Raw genomic sequence first — 22,177 nt, forward strand, 5'->3', positions numbered from 1 at the left:
ATTGACTGACTATAAAACATGATGCATTGTCTTATTCTAAAAACAACTTCTCAACTGGTCATTCTAACATGTGATTAAAACTTAAATGGTGTTTTGTTTGAAGTGAAAACATCAGTGCAGTTAGAATGGTTTAAATGTGTCAACTAAAAAAATATGAATAATGTGAGTCCAGCAACTTCTTTTCCTTTTTCCTTTCTGAAGGAAAGTTTGATGACAATCTCCACGTGGAGTCACCCGTTCTCTATTTGTTTTATTCTGTGTTATCACTGTATCGACGTTGCTTTTGGCACATAGAGAATTCACCTTTGAACCTGAACAGCCACATCTGTATAACTTTAGGAGGGCGCCTGTTAATGGTCAGTCAGTGATGCGCAAGGTGAATGAATAAAAAGTGAATGAAAGTCACAAGACAACAACAGTTCACTGGGTTTTAAGGTTTGATTTGTCAGAGACTGAAATTTGTATAAAAGGATGTTACAGTAAACATATTGAGTCAGAAAACAACACAGGAAATAAAGATGCCAGTGAAAAGAAGGCAGAGCCAAAAAAGGGGAAATATAATTTAAGGAATGAGAAATATTCATATCTATATTGATGCCAAAAAATCTCAGTTAAAAATTAAAATGACTACATATAAGAAGTATTGAAGGGCCAACCAACTTTTATTTCAAGCATTTGTGTTTTAAATAGAAATTGGAGTTGCTTGCATATGTTGCTCAGTTTGGGTTTGAAACATGGAAACTGGGCTTAAACGTAGACACAAGTATTAAATACGTTGTTGGACTGTTTGGTTTTTAAAACAAGATTCGTTCACAACAAAGTCAGTGAAGCCATGACTGAGACTAGAGGACCTCTTTGAATGGACTCATGGGATCTGTAGGACTGATGATGAACTCTCCACAGTGGGAAGGCACCATGTAGACGCAGCCTGCCACCGTGTGGTGGATATATAGTCCTGCATGAGACCTCGGCTCCGAGGAGAGTTGTTAACACGCATCATCAGATACTTCATGTGTTTGCTTGATAAACTGAACATTTCAGACACTTTGATGATATGAAATAATGATAATCATCATTTTTTTCTAAAGTCAATCTTATACATCAGAGACTTATTAATATGTGTTTCTCTGCAGCTCATAATTTAGACAACGACCGATGTGAAAGTTAAAAACATTATTCAACAGAAAGCTTTGTCTTTATTCCTGCAGTGTTCTGCTCCTTGAAAACGACCAGGTTGACTGGTAACATTCAGATGACTGCAGCTCACACCCGTGCGTAAAGTTTACTCAGCAAACTCCCTTGTGTAAGTCTTGTGTAACTGGACCAAACCACGGGCAGGGATGGGTTAAACTTTCTTGACAGAAACTTTGACTTTGCATCAGTAACTGGGCTGAATTAGATAAATGAGTTTTGGGGGAAAGACTCGAGCCCTCCTCTCCTCTCCTCTCTGTCAGTCCTCCTCAGATCTGATATGTTGTTGTGCGTAAAAGGAACTGAGTGCGCACTACATGTCATCAATTGATTTCTCATTAACTTATTGAAGGGATTTCACTTTCAATTATTTTTACTGCCATGGCGAGATGGTCACTTTTACTTTTATACTTTTTCCAAGGACTACTTCCCCTCATCTTTGGACAGCAGCGCACCTCTGGGCCCTGGCGGCACCGGATTCAGTGGCAGAACAACGGACAGGTTTACAGTTTAATGAGCACTGGATCGGAGTACCAGGCTCCGGTTCGCTCCAGAAGCCAGTCGAGGGTTTATGTGAGCGGCAGGAGGGACGGCACCAGGAGCCAGATGTCGGGAGCGCACAGAGGAACGATGCTTGTAAGAACAGGGCAAGGTGAGTCCAGAGTGACCAGGACTGACCCAGGTGTACAACCAGGGTCATATACACCAGGGCGCGATGGTAGACCGTTCGTGCCCGTTAATGCTCATGCATGGACCAGACAGCAGCCCGAGCGCACTCAAGGAACCGGAGCTGCAGGTTATCCAAACGCACGACGTCTTGGACCTGAACACACCAACAGCATCAACGCTTCTGCATCGGTGACTTCAAATGATTTCGCTGGCAGAAGAGGAGGTGTGAGTGTGGACTCCTCTGCGCCGCGCACCGCTGGAGGAGAACCGGGGCCCGGTGCCCAATACCAACAGTTACGCACGGTGCCACAGGCAGTTCCTGTCTTCAGGCAGACAGGTCACTCCAGCTCAGCCTATTCCACAACTCTGGAGAGAGAATCTGAAGGTACCTCTTCGTTAACTGCAGCTTCAGAGGATGCTTCAAACGAGGCGACCACTAACAGAGAGGACATGGTTAACGACGATCCTCGAAACCCGTTTAAAAACCACAGGAATTCAGTTTTCTATAACATGTATCCCACCAGAGGGAGGTCAGGGGCGAACCGTCCACCTGACACAGGATATGGAACAAGATACTTTCAAAATGGTAAGAGTCCTAATCACATTTATGAGATCATCCTTGTTAATTAGCATTAAAATGCGCAAAGCTGGTCTGCAGCTACAGCAGCATTCACTGGTAATGAGGTAGTAGAATGTTGCATTAGGGGATAGACTACACTTGGAAAGTATACATTTAAAAACAAGTACTTACTGAGTATAAAAGTTAATGTGGTACTTTTACTCAGGTAAGTAAATTGTGTGTATTTATGTGTACTTTAACTTGAGTAAAATATTTCAGTACTTCCTCCGCCATTGTCAGGATGATACCTATTCACCCTAAATCTGTATCTCACTCACTAAGAGAAAAAGGATAAATGTCAAGAAGGGAACAATCCTGTTGGTGCAGTTGATTCCAGAATGACGCATCAGGAATGTAAGATGAAGAATTATTTCAACAAGACACAACAGCTGCTTTAATTTACTGGTTTATTCTAAGCATGAACAGAGAGTGGTTCAACATCAAAATCTCAAATTTGGATTGTCCCTTTAATTTCCTCCAGGACTGCCAGACCTTGTGCCAGACCCATATGCCATCCAAGCAGGTGCTTACATCCAGCGCATGCAGATGTATTCACTCCGCTGTGCAGCTGAGGAGAACTGTCTGGCCAGGTAACCTGCGGTGCCAGAAGTGATTCACCACTTCAGTACGCTCATAACAGCACGTAGACACTGAAGCAGACACACACACAGACATGTATTTCCTTTGTTTTTACTGCTTGGCGAAGATTCATTTGAGGATTGAGGAGAATTTTGGGGTGGTTTAGAATATCTTTGAATTATCTCAGTTTCCTTGAGGATAACTGTTTCGTTGATGGAGTTACAAAACCTGTTTGACCTTATTATGGAGCAGTGATTCTCCGACATCATGTCCTGCCAAGACATAAATGTTCTGGATTGGTTTTCCCAAAAGCATTAAGTGAAATGGAACAAACTCTTTGCGCTCTGTTACTTTTAAGAAAGCTAGTCTGCAGGAGCTCAGCCAGTAGCACTTTCCAACTCGCTTATGTCCATTTCCTCCTGTGATCCATCCAAGGTCAGCTTATGGACCCACCGTACGGGACATCGACTTCAGAGTCCTCCTGAGGTTCCCCCAGAAAGTGAAGAATCAAGGCACCTCCGACTTCCTGCCCGTCAAGCCGAGATATCAGTGGGACTGGCACAGCTGTCACCAGTGAGTCTACACAGCCTGACACGAAAGGAAATGACCTTAAAACATTCGAAATGTTGTGATTAGCACGGCTCCACTTTCATCGGAAAAACACCACACCCTCAAAATTCAGTCAAAGTTTTGGCCTCAAAGACATTCCTGATCTCTGCTGCGAGGAAAAAAAAGTTATCACTCTGTTCTGTCCACCCTCAACCTCAGGCACTACCACAGCATGGACGCCTTCAGTAACTACGACCTGTTGGACGCCATCACTGGACGTAAAGTAGCCGAGGGACACAAGGCCAGTTTCTGCCTCGAGGACACAGGCTGTGAACCTGGATTCAGGCGGCGCTACGCCTGCACATCCCACACACAGGTAAAGGTAGCAGATAGATAGATAGATAGATAGATAGATAGATAGATAGATAGATAGATAGATAGATAGATAGATAGATGGGACAATGGACCAAAGTATAGTGTCTTATCTAATGTTATTGTATCACATTAAAACAGTGATGACATTTAGGCTCCAGAGTAAGTATTTTGGTTTTTTTATCTTCCAGCTCCACGTCTGAGACAAGTTTTTCTAACTAAAACTGATTTATGCCAAAAACATCCTGAAGACGTTGGAATATTTATTATATCTTGTCTGGGTCAGAGCTCTGTGATTCTGGATTTCCACTCTTTAGTCCTGGTGTCTCGTAACATCTTGACTTCCAGGAGCCGTTTGTATAAGTTACTCTCAAATCTGCCTCATCTGCAGCACTTGTTGGAAAATTGTCGTCAAACTACACTCAGGGTTTTGGATGTTGGGTTGTGTTTTTCAGGGTCTGAGCCCAGGATGTCACGACGTCTACGCCGCCAACATCGACTGTCAGTGGATCGACATCACTGATGTACCTCCAGGAAACTATATCCTGAAGGTGACTGTCAGGTTGACTTTATATCAACCAGTCGACTGCAGAATATCTTTCTGATTCTTATTTCTCATCATGGAGATTGATTTTACGAACCTGCCTGCAGAGCAAACTCTTATTTGAGATTTCTTTTTCCCAGGTAACTGTCAATCCCAATCTCCACGTCCTGGAGTCGGACTTCACCAACAACATAGTGAGATGTGATATCACGTACACAGGAATTTATGTTCAGACGCGCAACTGTCGAGTAGCAAGGTACTGAGAGAATATGACAAACGCTGCATGAGTTTAGTTTAAACGCTTATTAGGAATATCTCATCATTAACCATTATCCAATGAATATCTTGTATTTAATAATTATCATAATTATGAGGCCAAATAAACTGTTAAATCCCGTTAAATTAGCAGATACATTCAATGTTAAACAGCAGAAAATATGGTTCTTTATTTTAGTTTGGATAAAAACATGAATGTATAGAGGTTGTCTGATTGCATGTGTAAGATTCTGTATCACTGTTCTGTGTACAAACTTTCTCATTTCTTTCTCTCTCTGTTTCCAGGGGTTGAAATCTTCATCAGCTTCAACACTCTGATTAACATGGAGTAAAAAAAGCCAAAGAGTTAAACACAACTGTAACTGTGTGCAATGTTGCTGCCATAGAGTCCTACATGTTGCATTTATTTATATAAAATGCAAAAGTTTCCAACAATTTTCTACATGAAACTAGTGAGATCACCAGAAATAAGGATTTCTTACATGGCATGATTCATGACGTATTTTTTATGGTCTTCACAAAGATGAGTACTGTGTTTGTATAGGTTCGGTACTTGAATGCATGTTTTATTGCTTATTTGTGGGTCTTTGTCTTGTTGTCTTGCTTCATATTTTTTGTTAGACGCGCATCATTTGTTCTCACAGGTTTCTATAAAGGATTAATATTCTATATTTTTGTTAAAAGCAACAAATCTCATGAAAAGACCAAAGCCAACAATACATGATTCCATCACTCAGTACTTTCTGACCTCGCTGTGCTGTTTGTGGCTCTTAAACCTGAACCCAGTGAGTCACAAATATAAGTTGAAATGATTTTTGTCTTTATAAGAAAATAAATAGAATATCATCCTTATCCACCTGATAATCACGAATATCTCTCATAGTAACTGTAGTATGTTGGTGCTGTTTGTTTATGTAAATGTTTGCTTGTGTATATCTACGTGAATGGAACATTTTCTAGACTGTTTTAAACTGTTGATAATGCTTGAACGTTGTTGAAAATTGAATCTTATTCTGTTAAATTTAAAGCAATAAAGATGTTTAGGAGTGAGAAAGAATGTCTTCCCTGTTCTTTTCTAAATAATAACCACATGCATCAGTTTAATGTTGTAAAGTACTATAATTTAAAAACCAACAGTGGAGAAGTTTGTCCAGGTTTTATCATAAAGATGCCAGGGACTATTAAAGAAGATATATTTCATAAAGCTTTTAAATGTGTCTTGTTCCTATAAAAGTATCTAAGCGGGATGAATCTGTTTGGTCTTTGTAAACGGAGCTTTCCTCCGAGCGATGCGTGCAGATTGTGGCCTCAGAGACAAACAGGCCTGCAGACAGACACTGGCGGTATGTTTGCTGACAGACCTCTGTGAAGACACAACTGGCAGGATCTTATACAGCCGTGCCACATCCACTAAAACAGCCTGAGCACGATGAATGGAGGCCTTTTCCCACTCTTTCCTCCTCTGCACATGTAAAAAAGAGCATCTCTCGACTCCCGTCCCAGAATTCACCACATCGTCTCAATTCGCCTTTGTGGGGGTTTGTCCGAGACGACAGCTGACAGCAGAGATATTGTATGTTGCCACAGTTTGAGGATTGACACAGCCAACAGAGAATATCTCCAGCAAGACATTCAAAGATCTTTTTTTTACCAAAGACAAATGTGTTTGTGCAGGAAGCATCAGACTGGCAGGAAGAAACACAAAACAAGAGCAGCTACACATTTAAAGATGTTTTCACCTTAAACGAATCACTCAATCCCACAAAGGTTTATATATTGTGAAGCTATTTCAAATCACGTACTGGAAAACATGCAGCCTCCAGACAATGTATGCGCTGTTAAATGCACAGATGTTAGGTCTTTACAACAAAGCAGAGCCTCAGCTTAAGAAAGCTAGAGAACCAGGGATATTAAGCCCAAATGAAATGGTTTACGTTGGAAGTTGCCAAGGTGCTTCCCTGCCAGAGGAGATTGTCTGTGTTATTGAGAGTCTGGAAAATCCCCCAACTCCTATTGAGTCGACTCCTTTCCTGTGTGTCGAGGAGTTTTCAGGACAATATTTACAGAGAATGGCTGTTACAGCAAAGTATCTCTGAGGGTAGAACTTCTCTAAGTCTAGGAAGAAGAAAACTCTACAGTTTACCATGTTTTGGTCAAACCGTGGACCAGATGTATTATACATATTCTATTTTTACCTTGTTATGGCACTAGATGAAAAGAAAGCTGATAAAGAGGAAGATGAACAAACTTATCATTGCAATCTATTTAATATCTTCCATCATATTTTACCAAAGAACTAAAATGTGAACCTCCTAAAGGCATGAGTGGAAAAATAATCACTGATGTCATTAGGGTTCGTTCTCTGTGGATAATGAATGTCTGTATGAAATTTCATGGTAATCCATCAAACAGGATTTTTCAGTCTGGACCCAACTGACAAAAAGTTGTGCCTGGAGCCGTAATGCCAGGATTACAAGTAATTTTTAAAAACTAGGTTGATGAACGTCACTTTCGTTGAAGTTAATACCGAGACACTCAAGGCCCAACAGTCCACTCATGAAACCACATTTAAATTCACGAAATCCAGATTTTTATTTGGATCAGCACTAAACTCAGCAAACATGATGCTGATTTTTTTCATCAGGTTTTATGAATTATTCTCTGAGAAATCAACAACATTTTTGAACATAATATTAAAGAAAGTAAATATATATGTTTATATATTGTATATTGGTGTGGATCTGGACAAAAAGTTGATGGGTTCAGGTTCCTTCTTGGGTCACGCCCCACAATTCCACAAAATGACTCAGATGAAATAATAACCAACTTGGCAGAAGTAACACTGAATTGGTCCCAGAATGTTTTACTGACTTTGCAGCCTCATCTTCTAAGATCTGTTTAAAAATCCAAAGGCTGTTGAACTCTAACCTGTTCTATAACTGATCATGTGATGAGGGTTGGGCTCAGTACTCAGCTGGTCACCTCCTTTTTGGACCAGCATGTCATTTTAAACATGTCATGCTGTAGAGAAGACAGTGACTGTTTGCTCAGCTGTGCAGCTCCACACCAACATCTGGACGGAGTCTCGCGTTAGCTTTACACAAGCATCGGCTAAGATGGAAAAAAGAAGGCCAGCTGGCACCTTTCCTTTGGCCTCAACAAATACAGTCCAGCGTACAGGTAGGTAAGGTGAGGAGAGGACAGGTTGTGCAAGGAGAGACATTTTCCGGATGCATCTGCACGTCGGTGGGCTGCGTTGGGAGAGGTTACCGAGGGCAGGGTTTGGAATTTGCAGGTCATATTTCAACAAAGCCGGGACCATGTGGGAGTCGGCAGGGACGTAACAAAGGAACACGCTCAGCCCAAAGGCAGCATCTTGACAGGTTGGTTTAGGCACAGAGCAGAGAAATTCCTCAGCAGTTCTGTCATCCCGTCGAGATCGAGAACAGCGCCGAGGTCAGCCGACGACCAGCGAGGGCGTGGAGGGCAGACACACTGGGCTACTTCCTCTCCCCGGGGTCACTCACACAACCACCAGACACAGAGCTGCAACTGTGGAGAGCAAGAACGAGCTCTGAGACAAAAAACACAGAGGACTTATCTTCCAGTGGGACTGATGATGAACTGTGTTTCTCTTTCACGCTGGGTGGTATTATGACGTGGGTGGTATTTGAAGGGACGGCTCAAAGGATTTGCTCGTCTTTGATTGCTGATATGCTGTAGCATGTGTTTGTGCGCATGTTTCATCTCTTACTTCAAACACTTGTATTGATTTCCCTCGAATTTGATTTGTTCACTTTAAAAGTCCTTAAGGAAGACTCCGGTCACATTCGGAGCCTTGAGACACAGAGGAATTTTAGAAAATGAATTCAATGTGTGATCGTCTTTGTGAAAAAAACGCTTTGTTGACGAGTGAGAGAAAACAGACGAGCCGACATATTTGACTCATTTTCGTTTTGTCAGTTGGGTTTGCCTGTTTAGATTGAAAGTTATATTGTTTCAAGGTTAAAACTAATTTTTTTCAGTTTTGATGCATGTTTGATGTTCATTAATGAGAGAGTTGCTGTGATCATCTTCTTTTATCTCTGATGGTCGGAGTAAGAAAAGAGCATCAGGGAGGGGCTGAATGTGTATTTTGTGATATATTGTACTTAAAAATATTAAAAACTAACATTTGTCCGAGCTCTCTGTTGAATAAATATATCTGTAATTCTGTTTCTAAACTGTCTCAAACTCAGCTGATATTCTGGTCGATTTAGAATTTGGTCTCCGATAAACATGGAATAATAGAGCACTATGTCAATAAGAAAATATATTAATATAAGACCAACATCTGGCCACTGTATTTTTCTTGTCATTAAAACAACCCACAGTCTTTGTTCTAATCAGTTTTACATGTTATTATCTGAAAGCGGTTTCTCTCCCTGCCTGGCTCTGTGTCAGGAGGCCGGTGGGATCTGTTCGCACCTACACGTTGTTCAGGATCAGGCCGTGGCCTCAGACACAAAGACCCTGGTTGTTCAGAGAGCTGCAGTTTTCCGTCCAGAACCACAAACAGATCAGGAAACAAATACTCCACCGGACAAGCATCCAACACCTGCGGTACGAACAGCATCCTTCTCGTGTATTATTTTTGGGTGGATGAGACAAACGGGAAGTGGCAGTACTCAGAGTCAGTGTTGTTCTTGGTCTGAATCTCTGTCTGACATTCCAGAATCACTCCAGTATTTGAAGAGGCAGAACGACCAGCAGCTCAGCCCGTGTTCTTTCTGTCTGACAGGCTCCGTAGACAGGGCGTGCAGAAAGGCCCAGACATGGACGGCAAGGCCAAGACACGGCCTTTCTCAAAGCCCACCAGGTTTTACGTGCTGCACACATAAGATCCAGGCCAACAGATTCTCAAATGACTCACAGGATTGATGCTTGGTGGTCATACAGCGTTTTGAACTTCTCTTATCCTCAGACGTTTCTTTTAAAAGTTTGACTTTTCAAATAAATAGACCGATGAGTGATATTTAAGGAAGTGTTTTTATCTCACTGCCAAAACAGACCGTTCCTACGAATAACAGGCAGAGTGATGTTGAATTTGCTGAACGGAAAATATTCAGACTCAGTTCTTGATGAAGCTATAAAAATATTTCTTCTTTGCTCCTGCAAGAAGAAACAGATTTAGGGGGTGAGATACTGAAGTTACGATTCGTTGGTGTAGCACAGAAGCAATTAGGCAATGTATGGAATTGATTTGATTGTATGTTTATCTATTATTAAGTCATTTGAAATTATCTAGCATTACTTACAAGTTAGTTGCTTCAAGTTATTCATCAAACAAAAATGCTAAACATGGTCTCAAATGTTCCAGCTCCTCACATGTGCTGCTTTTCTTGGTTTTCTAGCTTTTGAAAATTGTTGATTTCAGGCAGGGTCATGATCGTTTTTGAAAACACCAAGGTCAGACAGGCATCGTTCCCTATTATCTGCACTTTTATCGAATCATTATAGAACAGGACAGTCCAGGGACCATTTTTTTGTTTTGAATGTTGCTCTTGACTTGAAGGAATAAGTCGATGATAAATAACCTTCAGCGGCTTATCGACTCTTTTCATTCGCCCTCGTAACACAATTACTCTCACAGCTCATCCAGGCTGCAGACACAGACAGTAAGAGGCAAAGGGGCCTTGGACAGTTAAGTGAGGCAGACATGGAGAAAGACAGAGTTTCCAAATGGGGAAATGGTAAAGTATTGTACCAGAAGCTTTAAACTATCGTATTTTAAGGGAAAATGATCATGCGAGACCAGAGTAGGGATGAGACGCTACGGAAAAAAACTGAGCTAAGTATCGTTGGCTGGAAAGACGTCACGTAAGAAAAGATGCGTAAACACAGACGTCCATCCATATCTTACTATCAAGCTGATGCAAAATTATCACAGTGGCAAACATCATGGAAATATTGTCATTATTGATCGTACATAGTTGGAAATTATCGTACGAACACGATAATTATCGTACATCTGGCAACACTGGTCGGAACACTTTTTCTTTCTTTAATGATGGATGAATTGTAGGCGATGCACTGTGATGGCAGCAGCGGCCTTTGAGAGCAGAGTGGTGAAAGTCTCAGACAAGATTTAAACAAACACTGACACAGACGCTGGCTCGAACGGCCGGGGTTACGAGCAGCGAGCGGCCCTGACAGAATAAGGCCACGAGAGATCACACACTGCCATCTCCAGACCAGCCCAAGAAGTATTCCAGCTTCCACTTGAGATGCACTTTAACTTCTGTTCCACACAAAGGACGCATGAATCATTTGTCAGAGTCAGAGGTGATAAAATGCTTTTTTATTTCTCATTAAAATGTGGGACATTCAACAGTCAATACAACATCTCTGGAGTTAGATAATTGAGATGTCAGATTGATTTGTATGAGAAAAGTGCAGAGGAATCTATTATATTGCATTTCAGGCTCTGCTCTGCTTTTCCAGCTTTCTTGTCTTGTCGCTGTTTTTCCTCTGACGTACTGTGACAACCACAGAGCAGAGAGAAGAACAACTGTAAAATATCTGTATAACAGTTTAGATGGTATAAATCTTAACACAGCATACATTAGTATCACTAGCATCCAGACTGGTGTAAGCTGCCTGACAACAGATGTTTCTTGCAATTTAAAAAAATTTGTAAAAAATAAATTAATACTGGCATGAAAAGATACCTTTACGTTTCTATGGGCGGTTGCAGCATTTCACAGTTTATCTTTATTACTCTCCGCTACGTCTCCAGTTAAAAGTAAAAGCATGAATCGTCAGAGAGGTTCGACCCCCACTCGTCCGTGCTGCTGCGCTCACACACTCACAGGTCGACTCTTGGGAGAGTTTTCCCTTTGGAAATATCTCCACCTTCAGGCCGTGCTCTGTTTCCGTCGGCTGACAGCTCGTCTCAGTGGTATCAGCTCCTGCCGAAAACATTATAACAAAAAAACAGAGAGGGGGGGGTGAAAAAAAAAAGAATTTAAATTCAGAACTCAGCACCTCCACAAGCTCAGAGTCAAGGCTGCTCCCCGATCAAATACTTCTGCTGTTTCCCTTTTTCAACTTTACAAGTGTAAAGGTTTTTATCATAGTTGAGGCAAAGGTTTAGTGTTGTATGTTTGCTTATAATTCAATCTACACCTTGAGAGTGAGGACGTGAGGACAAGGGGAGAAACTTAGCTGAGAGTGGAAAAGCAGGATAAAGCACATAAACACAACACAAAGAAGATGCACCCCTTACACCCGGGCTCTCGGGCCCCTGCAGGTCGAAGAATTCAGAGCACAGGCTCCAGCATCGTTGCTAATGTAAATATCTGTCCTGGTCTCTGTCGTGACTTGTGTTTGTTTGTCTCCCTCCCCCGTGTCACCTGTCTTCCAGCTGTCCCTCTGTGTGTGTGTGTGTGTGTGTGTGTGTGTGTGTGTGTGTGTGTGTGTGTGTGTGTGTGTGTGTGTGTGTGTGTGTGTGTGTGTGTGTGTGTCTGTAGGTGTGCTGCTCCTCACTCTTCCTACACCTGCCACCCATCACCTGTCCATCAGCTCATCAACACAGCAGTGTTTGAACTCTGGTACGTCATCACCCCTTTATACTGTATATTTGAAATGACAGAGAAATAAGTAGAATCATCTTTGTTTTGTGCAATCACGTGACACGATAAATAAATTCAGCATTATTTTCAGTGCACTGTGTAGCTGTGTGCCTGCCTCTCAATCTGCATTGCTCACTGCTCATCTCAACACGTCCCTCAAACTCCTTCTTCTGCACCTTTCACCTGCTGTCACCTCCTGGTTCATTGCCTGCAAGCGTTTTGTAATAAGACATCATTATTTAACCGTCTTTATTCTGATGTTCTGCATTTGGTCTCATTTATTAAACATAACCAACTTTATAATCATCTTTGGAGTCCTGTCTCATGTGTTTTCTTTTGAGGTTATACATCATACCAACTCTACTAACTCTTCTTTTAATGTAACGTAAGTCTTACCATGTTTATTTTGCCTTTATTCACTTCTTCTGCCAGTTTACTATAGTGTGTGTGTGTGTGTGTGTGTCTTGTACTCTTAGTTTGGGTAATATTTGACCTTCCTCTTGTGAAACTAATGAATAATAAACTAAACACAACATTTACTTGACTCCCAACAAAAACAAAAAAACAAGGGAGTGTTTGTGTGTCAGTGTTGCTTAGCACAAAATCTGTTGTGCTACCCGTTTTAACACTGAACCTGCTCTGGGTGACTAATTCAGATGATTCAGGCCTGTTTGGCAGCATCTAAAAGACTCTGAAAATGAAAAGGAAGGATGTTGTCTCAGAAACAAGCTTCATTGCACTCGCAGCCAATCAAACTCTTATCTCACTAAATGAACGAAAGCTCGAGAACACGCACTTTTCTCCGGGCTGCCAGCCTCGAGCTGGAGCTGCCAGTGCATCTCTGCTGCAGCACAACGTGGCGGAGAGCTGCTTTGCTGTGCAGAGGTGCTCCTGTTTATATGGACGTCACAAATATACCAGGAGTTTGCCTCACTCCGTTCTGGCACGTGGCCAGGGGGATTTTATGATTAAAACCAGATTGTGCTTGCCCAACTCAGAGAGGCCAGAAAAATAGATTGCAGTAACGCATACTCTGCACAAGAGGGAAGTACAGAAACATGCAGCCTCTGCAGCATCTGCAAAGGTGGACTTTTTTTTAAGGGGGAATACTACATATCATGCATCTGCAGTGTAAATGTTCCTCTTGTGCTACAGGCAGTTTTTCACAGATGTCATCTTGTTATTAAGTCTGCTTCTAGTTCCGTCAGTAATGAGACATGTGAGTGTGGCATCACGAGAAAGGTTTGAATTCTCATCATCGCCCCTCGAACAGTAAATTATGCCAATTCTGAGTCAGAGCTATGATCATCCTGTAAACATAATGACTCCTCTTTTCTGTCACATAATTGGAGTCAAGTGGCTCGAGGGTCTCGCTGTGCCAAAAAACGCACTGAGCTTGTGCCAAAACTCAGTTCCATGAAAGTCTAAGATACGGTAAGATGACTAAGATACACTGTAAAAAAGAATGTCTGAATTATCCCCTTAAGACTTTAAGGAGTTCGAATAATTCATGTCTTATAGATGTGTTTTAAAATGTATATACAGTATGTTCAGTCCTGGAATATTATCACCTCAAAACGTTTGACTTCAGCCGGTGAAATGATCTGAGCCTGCAGGCTGACTTTGAATGACGTGTAAACAAACGGAAGGACATAAAAAGGCTTCCTTCTCATCTCACTTGCCGAGACAGGCACATTTTGCAGTGTAGTGAAGACTGGGAAATCATGTGACATCAACAAAAGCAGACACATTACGCCCCAACCTCCCTCTGCTGCCGCCCACACACACGCACACACATACATCAAACACACACACACACATCCCCTTCTTTGTAACAGGGAGGAACGCTGCAATTCATTTACTGACTTTGAAAACTACGCTGCCAGTAAACACGGAGAACGTCATCAGTTGCGAGCACCGACGGAAACATCAACAGTGCAGAAGTAGCGAGAGAAAAAAAAAAACATCCTCTTGTTATCTGAGCTTACCATGAGTTGTTCCCCTGCCTGGTCCCTTCTGACCGCCACTCGCTGCAGCAGGGTCTCATGTTTCAGGCCCCCATGGCACCGGGGCAGACCACCACCAACCCCCAACCCCTTCACACCATGCTGGTGCTCTGGCGGCCTCTCCCGAGGTGGGCAGGGGTCCTTGCAGGTTTGGGAGGCGGGTAAGGGCCATTGCCGCACCGCCCGTTCTGAGGGTAAGGTGGAGGCTTCTGAGTTTTTGAACTGGAGGTGCTGTTCCCAATGATGACCTTAGGGTCCAGAGTCTGTGGGTGGGAGTCTGGGTGAGTTTGGGGGTACAGGTGAGGCGGGTGGCCGTTCACACGCGGCCTTTCGTGGTTGGCGTCCTTACTGTGGCTGGGTCTGGTGAAGCAGCTGGTTTTAACCACAGCTGCCATGTGGACAGGGGAGGGAGAGTTAGTCCTCAAGATGATGCGCTCCTCGTGGACGTTTTGTAACACCAGGACCGCAGCGGGCTTGTGATTGGGCAGCGGGGCCGCCCTGGTGTCACCGGAATGAGCTGAGCTGTCAAAGTTATTGGTCAGTCCCTGAATGCTGCAGGGCACCTCCTCGCTGAGGTCAATACTGGCTGTGAGACGATCAATCTGCTTGACCACCTGAATGATAATAAAGAAGGTCAATACTTGTCCAAACTGCAGCCATGGAAAATAACTTGCGGACATTCTGAACTGTAAGAGTATATACTTGTGAGTGGTTGTCAAGATAAGTACCTGAACTTTGCTTGACTTTGTATTTTTGCATTTAGTGCAACTTTATCCTCAACTTTATTTCAGAAGTAAACATTTTCTTGACTCAGAAAAGGAATTAACATGAAATAAAATGATAAAAAGCAGAATATTGTTGAGGTTAAACCTGTGGTTCCAGAAGATTTGTTTAGCAGGAATTTCTTATCTCTTCCCTCCCTCATCCCATGACCTCTCAGATCTGTCAGGTGACACTTTGGGATGAAGCTGCTGGAGTAAAATATCCAAACAGTCACAGGGGCTGATTTCAAGGTACAATTCCTCTTCCTCTTGATACTTGAGGTACATTGAGCTCATAAATCCTCTGTTACTTTGCTTAAGTATGATTTTACTGCAGGATTTTACCCGTAAATTGAGTTTTCTATTTCCAACCCCACTGCCAAACAGTATTTACAACCACAAGCTCTGACTGTGCTAAAACTGAAGTCATACTCAGCAACTCAACCGACCTCTCAGACCCAAGCTGTTTTCAGATTTCCTTTGTTTTGAAACAGTTTAAATTCACAATCGGCGATGATTTGATTTTAAATGTTGATTCGATGTGGTTCCGGGCCTCGCACTGTTGCATTCAGCTGTGAATCAATGCTATTCCACAGCTGCATGCAAAATGGATACTGTAAGAGTGAGGCATAATTCAGCAACAGTCTCAAGCCAGGCTTTTTAATGCGCTGGTAGGGAGACTGCCAACTTCAGGCAGCGTTCTGCAAAAGGTCAGTGCAAATCGTTCTCAATCACTGTTTCAGTAAGAGACGATGACTGAGTCAACAACAATGCAGTCAGCATGTACACACACACACACACACACACACACACCCTAATTATGCTCTCATGCTCTAAACAGACACACAACCTGTGACTAACTGATCTGCCCTGTGACTCATTTGTAAGCATCGCAGCTTAATCGCTTTAAATGTCACAATGTCCAGGGGAGCCTCGATGAAAGGTTTGGACATCTGCACCTGACGCCAACCATTGTGTTCAAACATCCGATTCACATCTTTTCAATTAATAGAATAGTGTGATAACAACGGAGCCTCCTACCTCTCTCATCTCCACGTGAACTTGCTTCAAACCGCCCAACACATCCTCCAGGTCTGTCACCACTTGTCTGATCTGATCCCTCACCGAGTCCTCCCTCCTCTTTGGCTTCACTACCTCAGAAGCCTGGTGCTGGTGGTCGACGGTGGGTGTCGGTTTTGAGGTTTCCGCACTGGTGATGCCAGAGGGAGGGATGCAGGGCCCCTTCCGTTTGCTTTGGTTCAAGTGTTTTTGCGGGACTTCAGTGGGGAAGAAACCTTTGTGGGAGCCGCTGCGTCCGTTGTAACCTTCCTCTGATCCACCCCTGCGTTTGCCCAAGTCCTGATGGCTATCTCTTTCCTGCCCTCCCTCAAAAATGACTGGCCTCGGTCCACAGTGGCCATTTGGCACGGGTAAATGACTCGAAGGGGAACAGTGCGGCTCCATGTGATGGCTCTCAGAGATGCATTCACATCCTTCCTCTTCCTCATCCACGCACACATACCTGACAGTCCTCCTGTGTCTGTATCCTTGACCTTTGACCTGAAGATGAGGAAGAGGATGTGGCGTCCCGGCCTTAAAGGCGTGCGCCCTGGTGTCAGCGTGCACCACACAGCCACACTGTTCTCTGACAGACGGGTAGTGTCTCACCCCAGACTCCAGCGCGTAGCTCCACTGGGCAGGGTTCAACTCCCAGGAGCACACTTGGCTCAAGTCGTCTGTTAGAGTGCAAGGGCCGAACACAGGCCTCCTCTGTGGGCTGCGATGGCCACTTCTCTCTACCCTGTCCACCAAGAAAGCTCTACCTCCTACGTTTTTAACCCGAGGAGCCTGGATGTCTCTGCTGCAGGCCAGAGATGGGTGGTCCGGCTGTCTGGCTGATGCTGGTTGGTATCCCGGCCCACCGTGATGGCCATACGGCTGCTCATAGTGGACACAGTGCTGGCAGGGGCAGGGTGCGGGGTTGCTCTTATTCTGAAGAAATCGATGGTGTCCCGTTGTTTGTGCGTTTTCTGTGTACATGTCCAAAGAAGTCCAGAGGATTGCGTGGAAAAGGCGTTAGAAAACAACTGGCTTCCTCCCCTCCCTGCTCTCTCCAACCCAGTCATTCACTCCCTCTGTTTTCCTCATCTGCGTCTTCCCACAAGAAAACTTTTTCTTCAGCTCTTTTTTTTCTTTCTCTCTACCCAACACTTCTCCCTCCCCTTCCTTCCTGTCTGTTGTTTCCCCTTCTCTTTCTCTTTCTTCTTCTTCTTCTGCTTCTCCTCTACTGCAGTCTCCGCACCCGTTCTTTTCCTTCCCTGGACACACACTCTCTTACTTCTCCCAACTTTTTCTTACTCCTTCTTCTTCCTTACCCTGCAGCCCTCTCTCCTACACTGGGCCCCTCTCCCTCCCTCTCTCTGTCTGTCTCTCTACCTCTCCCGCCTCGTTGTTCTATCTCTAAATTTGCTGCTGCAGGCTTCTAGTCTCTCTCTCTCTCTCTCTCTCTCTCTCTCTGGCTGTGTATTTCCCGTTTCCTCCCCTCCCCTCTCCTGCTCTCCTCCTTTTCTCCACCTCTTACTCTGTGTCTTGCCTCTGGTTTATTCTCTCACATACTCTGCAGTACCTGGATCTGAGCTCCTTCTGTCTCCACCCCCTGAGATCCAGGCTCCTCCGGTAAGGGACTCCATGTGGGGCTCAGTCTCTCAGATAGTGTGTGAAGTGCGTCCTCCGCTCATTAGCCCAACTAAAGCCTTTTCACTCTGCAATTAAACACTGTCTGGGATTCTGTAGCCAGAGACTGAGAGAGGAGGGGAGGAGAGGGGAGGAGAGACGCACCGGGGGAGGTGGGGTTTCTAACATACACAGACGAGGGAGTCGACAGCCCTCTGAGTCAAGGAGACAGAGCCACTGCTTTTGTACAAGAGGAACATTTCAATTTTTCTGAGTCTCCTTCATTTTTCTACCTCTCTCTCCACCGATTCGTCCCATTGTCTCAGACAAAGTGATGTCACCTCAACAGTTGAGTAAAACTTGGTCAGCGTAGTGGCTCTGGATATAGGAAAGCCCCCCCCCCCTCCACCATACAATAGCTGTGTGTGCTGTCAGAGATGTCAAGCTATGCGTTAAAGCCATGTTGGACTGAGCATCCATTTCATTACAAATCTATCTGTGCTATACACAATCTCTATATAAATGGGACAAAAAGTCCCTCGCTCAACATTGAAGAATGATAAGCAACCAAATCTAAAATAGCATGAGGCGTTTATGTTGCAGCTCAGCGACAAAGGACATCAAGGCGTTTATTTTCAAAGAAAATAACCAGAGCTTTGAAAACTATGTGTGGTAAAAAAAATAAAACGACTGGGAATCACAACAAGATAAAGAGGGTTTATGCATCCCAGCAGGGGGATGAGCTGCAGTCCAGTCACAGCTGCTGGGAAAAAACGAAGCTGCAGCATCTATGCATTAACACATACAACAGATATCCTCACAGGAGAGTGATGTGAATCGAAATAAAAGGCATCAAATCTCCAATGACTGATTTGTTTGGCCTCTTCGAAGAACACAGTCACCAGGTGGGGATCTAGATGCTTTAGCCTCACTTTGGTCATGTCATCCATCTTTATATATTGTTTGTAGATTGAACCTAAACTGTAAATTTCTGTGCCCTGAAATCAAAACAAGGAGCTGAAAGATCGTAAAACATTCCAGTGTGCAGAGTCAGTTGATTTTTCTCTGTGGGCTCAAAAACAATCCCACAAGTCATTTGGTCTAATGTTAATATAAAAATATTGATCATAGCAGCTTTAAAAATCAGGACAGAGTCTGTTTTCAGTGAATCACTAAATCAAATGCTTGATAAATTAAAGGAAATTACAAAAATCCAGTTCTGATTTGAAAATATTTGGCCGAAATTGCATGAATAGCATAATGAACCAAGAGAAAGAGAAAGATACCAGAAAGAAAACCTGTCATCGCTCAGCGCTTTGATATTGTCCAACAGTTTAATTGATCTTAGTACTTTGACTACTATTATCACATTCACATTTTATAGTCTCTTAATAAACACAGAAGTGGAGCCACCCACACTAAATTATCCTGACAGGCTCTTTTGAAATTGCATCATCGTTTACATATGAAAACCTGCACTTGTCCTTGACTTGAGCAAAAATCAGCAAAGCAGTATTTCCATCTGAGGGCAACATTTCAGGATCTTTTCCACTCCTGAATTTAAGAACTGCACTCCAACTCTTTGTATCTCATCCATATGCATACGATCCAGACAGAAAGTCGATGAGAGGAGACCTGGCAACACCTCAACCTGTCATCTTAATCTCAGTATTCCTAAATAGCAGTTCCTCAGGCTCATTCTTTAGCTACACGCTCCAGAAGAAATATCAAAAGTTGTAGATGTCATACACCCATACATTTCAATGGGTGTAGCATGTGCGTGTGTGTGTTGCCTCAGAAAGTTCCCAGCTCGTGCATCTCTTACATCACATTTCTTTGTGTGGGCCAGCCCCCTTCCCGCTTCGCTGCATGACTGCGGGGCAACCGCAAAGTAGAGAATGGGAAGCACACTTCACCACTCGCTGCTCCGTGCTCTCACATCCTCGCCAGGGTCAAGATGACCTAATTAGAACATATGGATACTTCTAAATGAGTCTATAACAAGAGCTCAATATGGTGTTGGGGATGTGTCGTATGATTTGTGGCCTATTTACCCTCTGATGCAGCGTCCCACATCACACGATATGTAAATGGTTCCTAATGTTACTGGATTCATGCAAGTTACATTGTAGGTGATATGATTTAGGTTTTGTCTGTGACATCCACATACTCTACAGGCACATTTCAGCGTCATTACCCCGGCTTCCTGTGGGTTATGTTGACTTTAAATTAATTTCAATAAAAGGTTTGCAGGTTATATTCCTGGAATTTTAAACACTATCCCTCAGTGGGTCTGCAATCATGTTAAAATACCGTCAAGACATTGCATGTCAGGCCCGCTGCTTTTTCTTTCCCTGCAGTGAACTTTGAAACAAAGGCAGAATTCCAAAAATAAATAGCACATATAATTATTTACCTTCTGCTGTAAAAGGAAATGTCAGACCAGAGAGTGAAACAGGTAAAAATCCGCTCGGTTGCCTGTGCTAAAAGAAACTGTGTGCAAGTTTTTCTATCAATCAAATACGTCTATCGAGTGTCATTAGGAAGAAATAAGACTTGAAACATCTCTGTGTGTTTTTAAATCATTTCTCAAAACTTATTTTTGCCCAATGGCTTTTTGTTTTTAGCTGCCTTATACTTCCTACTTTATGCTTTGAAACATGTTTTTGTTTGTCCTCTTAGTGAAACGGCTGTTTTGAAGGGTACTTCATGAATAACGTTATACTATTATATAAGTAGTATAAGAATAAGCATTAGTATTATCTTAACCATCAGATTGAATGTGTTCAGCCTACATGATCAGGAAAACAATTTGCAATTCATAAATTTCCACAAAAACAATATTTTACTTTATTTAACTTGCACCACAAACATGTTTGTCAGAACCTTTTTCTTCCTTTAATTATCAAATATTTACAAAACTAAAGCAGCTATAAACTTTAACCTTTTCTTATTACCGGAAAAATTATAAATTCAAATCTGAACTTTCTGATCAAATAGTAAATTAAACAGATTAATTTCAGCTTTTGGTATTTGACAGTTTTGGACCCATTTTGATTGGTAGCAAAAGTGTGATCAGGTTCATTACCAGCTCATGTCACCACTCAATAAAAACCTAACAAACTTCTTAACAACTCTCCAGAACAGATTTAGCAGTGCAAACTTTGCAGACACAGAAAGTTTAGACATTTTCAGAGTCTTGTCTTGAATCAGAAAAGTGAATCATTCATGCAGCGGCTCACGTCAATGTTTTAATACGCTGAATGTATAAAATACAAAGAGCACCTGTGTGTCACTGCAGCACTTCTCTGCCTCTCTCTGTACTTTCTCCATAACCACTGCTGCGACTCTAATAAAGAAAATCTATGTTGTGAGTGTACGCCTGAAATTTAGCATATTCATTGCACACTGAGTGGTTTTAATGAGGATGAATAGTTCCTGCGTCTGTAGATGAGGTCAATCTAATTTCACTCGCAAATTATCTCCTATTGTGTGTATTGCACCGCAATTTCCTCAGGAGCCACCATCATCATGTAACAGTCACAGCACAGTGTCCGTCCTGCTGCCTTGAAATGAGATGATATGTTTTATGCTCAGAAATGACCAAAACAAAGTGATACCTGACAAATGGAGTATTTAAAATATCAAATATTGGCACGATTCATGCTTAGTCATGGAGACTCCCCCCCTGCAGCCAAGAATGAAGTGGGACTGAGGCGTCTGACTGAAAGGATGGAGCAGATTGGAGATTGCGTTAGACTGTTAGAGACACCTTTAACCCCCTAATGCATAAGAAGTACTTCATCAGGGTGGACACAGGGTCTATGCAGAGTAAAGACACACTCACTCCAAAAGATCGTGAAATTGACCATGCACCCGCGTCCTGTCCAATAATCCCAGTCTCTCTCGGAGAATATGGAGAAGGAACAGATTTTTTAACTAATTCACGTTTGGGATTTCTTGTTGTTATTGTGAAAGTTAAGTTTTCATTCTCTCTCTGTCGGGTTTTCACATGTGATTCGAGTGTTTAAATGTCCAAAAACCATTGAAGCAGGACTGAAGCGACTGAGACAAGTGAAAGCGGCCAGAAAAACTGTAGTCAGAAGATATTTCTCCACCGTGAGATTTCCAGACTAGTGACAGCGCTGAGCCCATTTTAAAGAAAACCCTGTTAGATCTAACACCCAGTGAGGTCACATCTTATATCAGTGCACGTCCTGATTTTAGGGAACACAATGGTAACGTTGTTCCAAAGAGGATTATAAAACAATTCCTATTTTCCAAGCCAGGAAACTGCAATTGCATCATGCCACAAAAACGCTGTG

General features: G+C 42.8%; 2 protein-coding genes across 2 annotated transcripts; one reads left to right on the forward strand and one right to left on the reverse strand.

Moving 5' to 3' along the window:
- Positions 1-1,424: 1,424 nt before the first annotated feature.
- LOC109645284 (protein-lysine 6-oxidase-like) lies at positions 1,425-5,227 on the forward strand. Its single transcript, XM_020110845.2, has 7 exons — positions 1,425-2,446; positions 2,961-3,069; positions 3,494-3,631; positions 3,827-3,983; positions 4,435-4,530; positions 4,664-4,779; positions 5,085-5,227. The coding sequence occupies exons 1-7, from the start codon at positions 1,573-1,575 to the stop codon at positions 5,089-5,091; spliced, it is 1,497 nt and encodes a 498-aa protein (XP_019966404.2). The 5' UTR covers positions 1,425-1,572; the 3' UTR covers positions 5,092-5,227.
- Positions 5,228-11,124: 5,897 nt separating this feature from the next.
- LOC109638021 (uncharacterized) lies at positions 11,125-17,571 on the reverse strand. The gene is made up of 3 exons (XM_020100785.2): positions 16,221-17,571; positions 14,401-15,032; positions 11,125-11,749 (listed from the first exon to the last, which is right to left on the reverse strand). The coding sequence occupies exons 1-2, from the start codon at positions 17,217-17,219 to the stop codon at positions 14,511-14,513; spliced, it is 1,521 nt and encodes a 506-aa protein (XP_019956344.2). The 5' UTR covers positions 17,220-17,571; the 3' UTR covers positions 11,125-11,749; positions 14,401-14,510.
- Positions 17,572-22,177: the final 4,606 nt, after the last annotated feature.

This window comes from Paralichthys olivaceus, chromosome 16 (assembly GCF_024713975.1).
Source record: "Paralichthys olivaceus isolate ysfri-2021 chromosome 16, ASM2471397v2, whole genome shotgun sequence".
In the NCBI taxonomy this organism is placed as follows: domain Eukaryota; kingdom Metazoa; phylum Chordata; class Actinopteri; order Pleuronectiformes; family Paralichthyidae; genus Paralichthys; species Paralichthys olivaceus.

Coding starts and splice junctions, on each gene's coding strand:
- LOC109645284 (XM_020110845.2), top strand. CDS start 1,573: ATGGCGAGATGGTCACTTTTACTTTTATACTTTTTCCAAGGACTACTT. Junction 3,984..4,434: donor CCTGCACATCCCACACACAG/GTAAAGGTAGCA, acceptor TGTGTTTTTCAG/GGTCTGAGCCCAGGATGTCA. Junction 4,531..4,663: donor CAGGAAACTATATCCTGAAG/GTGACTGTCAGG, acceptor TCTTTTTCCCAG/GTAACTGTCAATCCCAATCT.
- LOC109638021 (XM_020100785.2), bottom strand. CDS start 17,219: ATGTACACAGAAAACGCACAAACAACGGGACACCATCGATTTCTTCAG. Junction 15,033..16,220: donor TTCACGTGGAGATGAGAGAG/GTAGGAGGCTCC, acceptor ATTATCATTCAG/GTGGTCAAGCAGATTGATCG.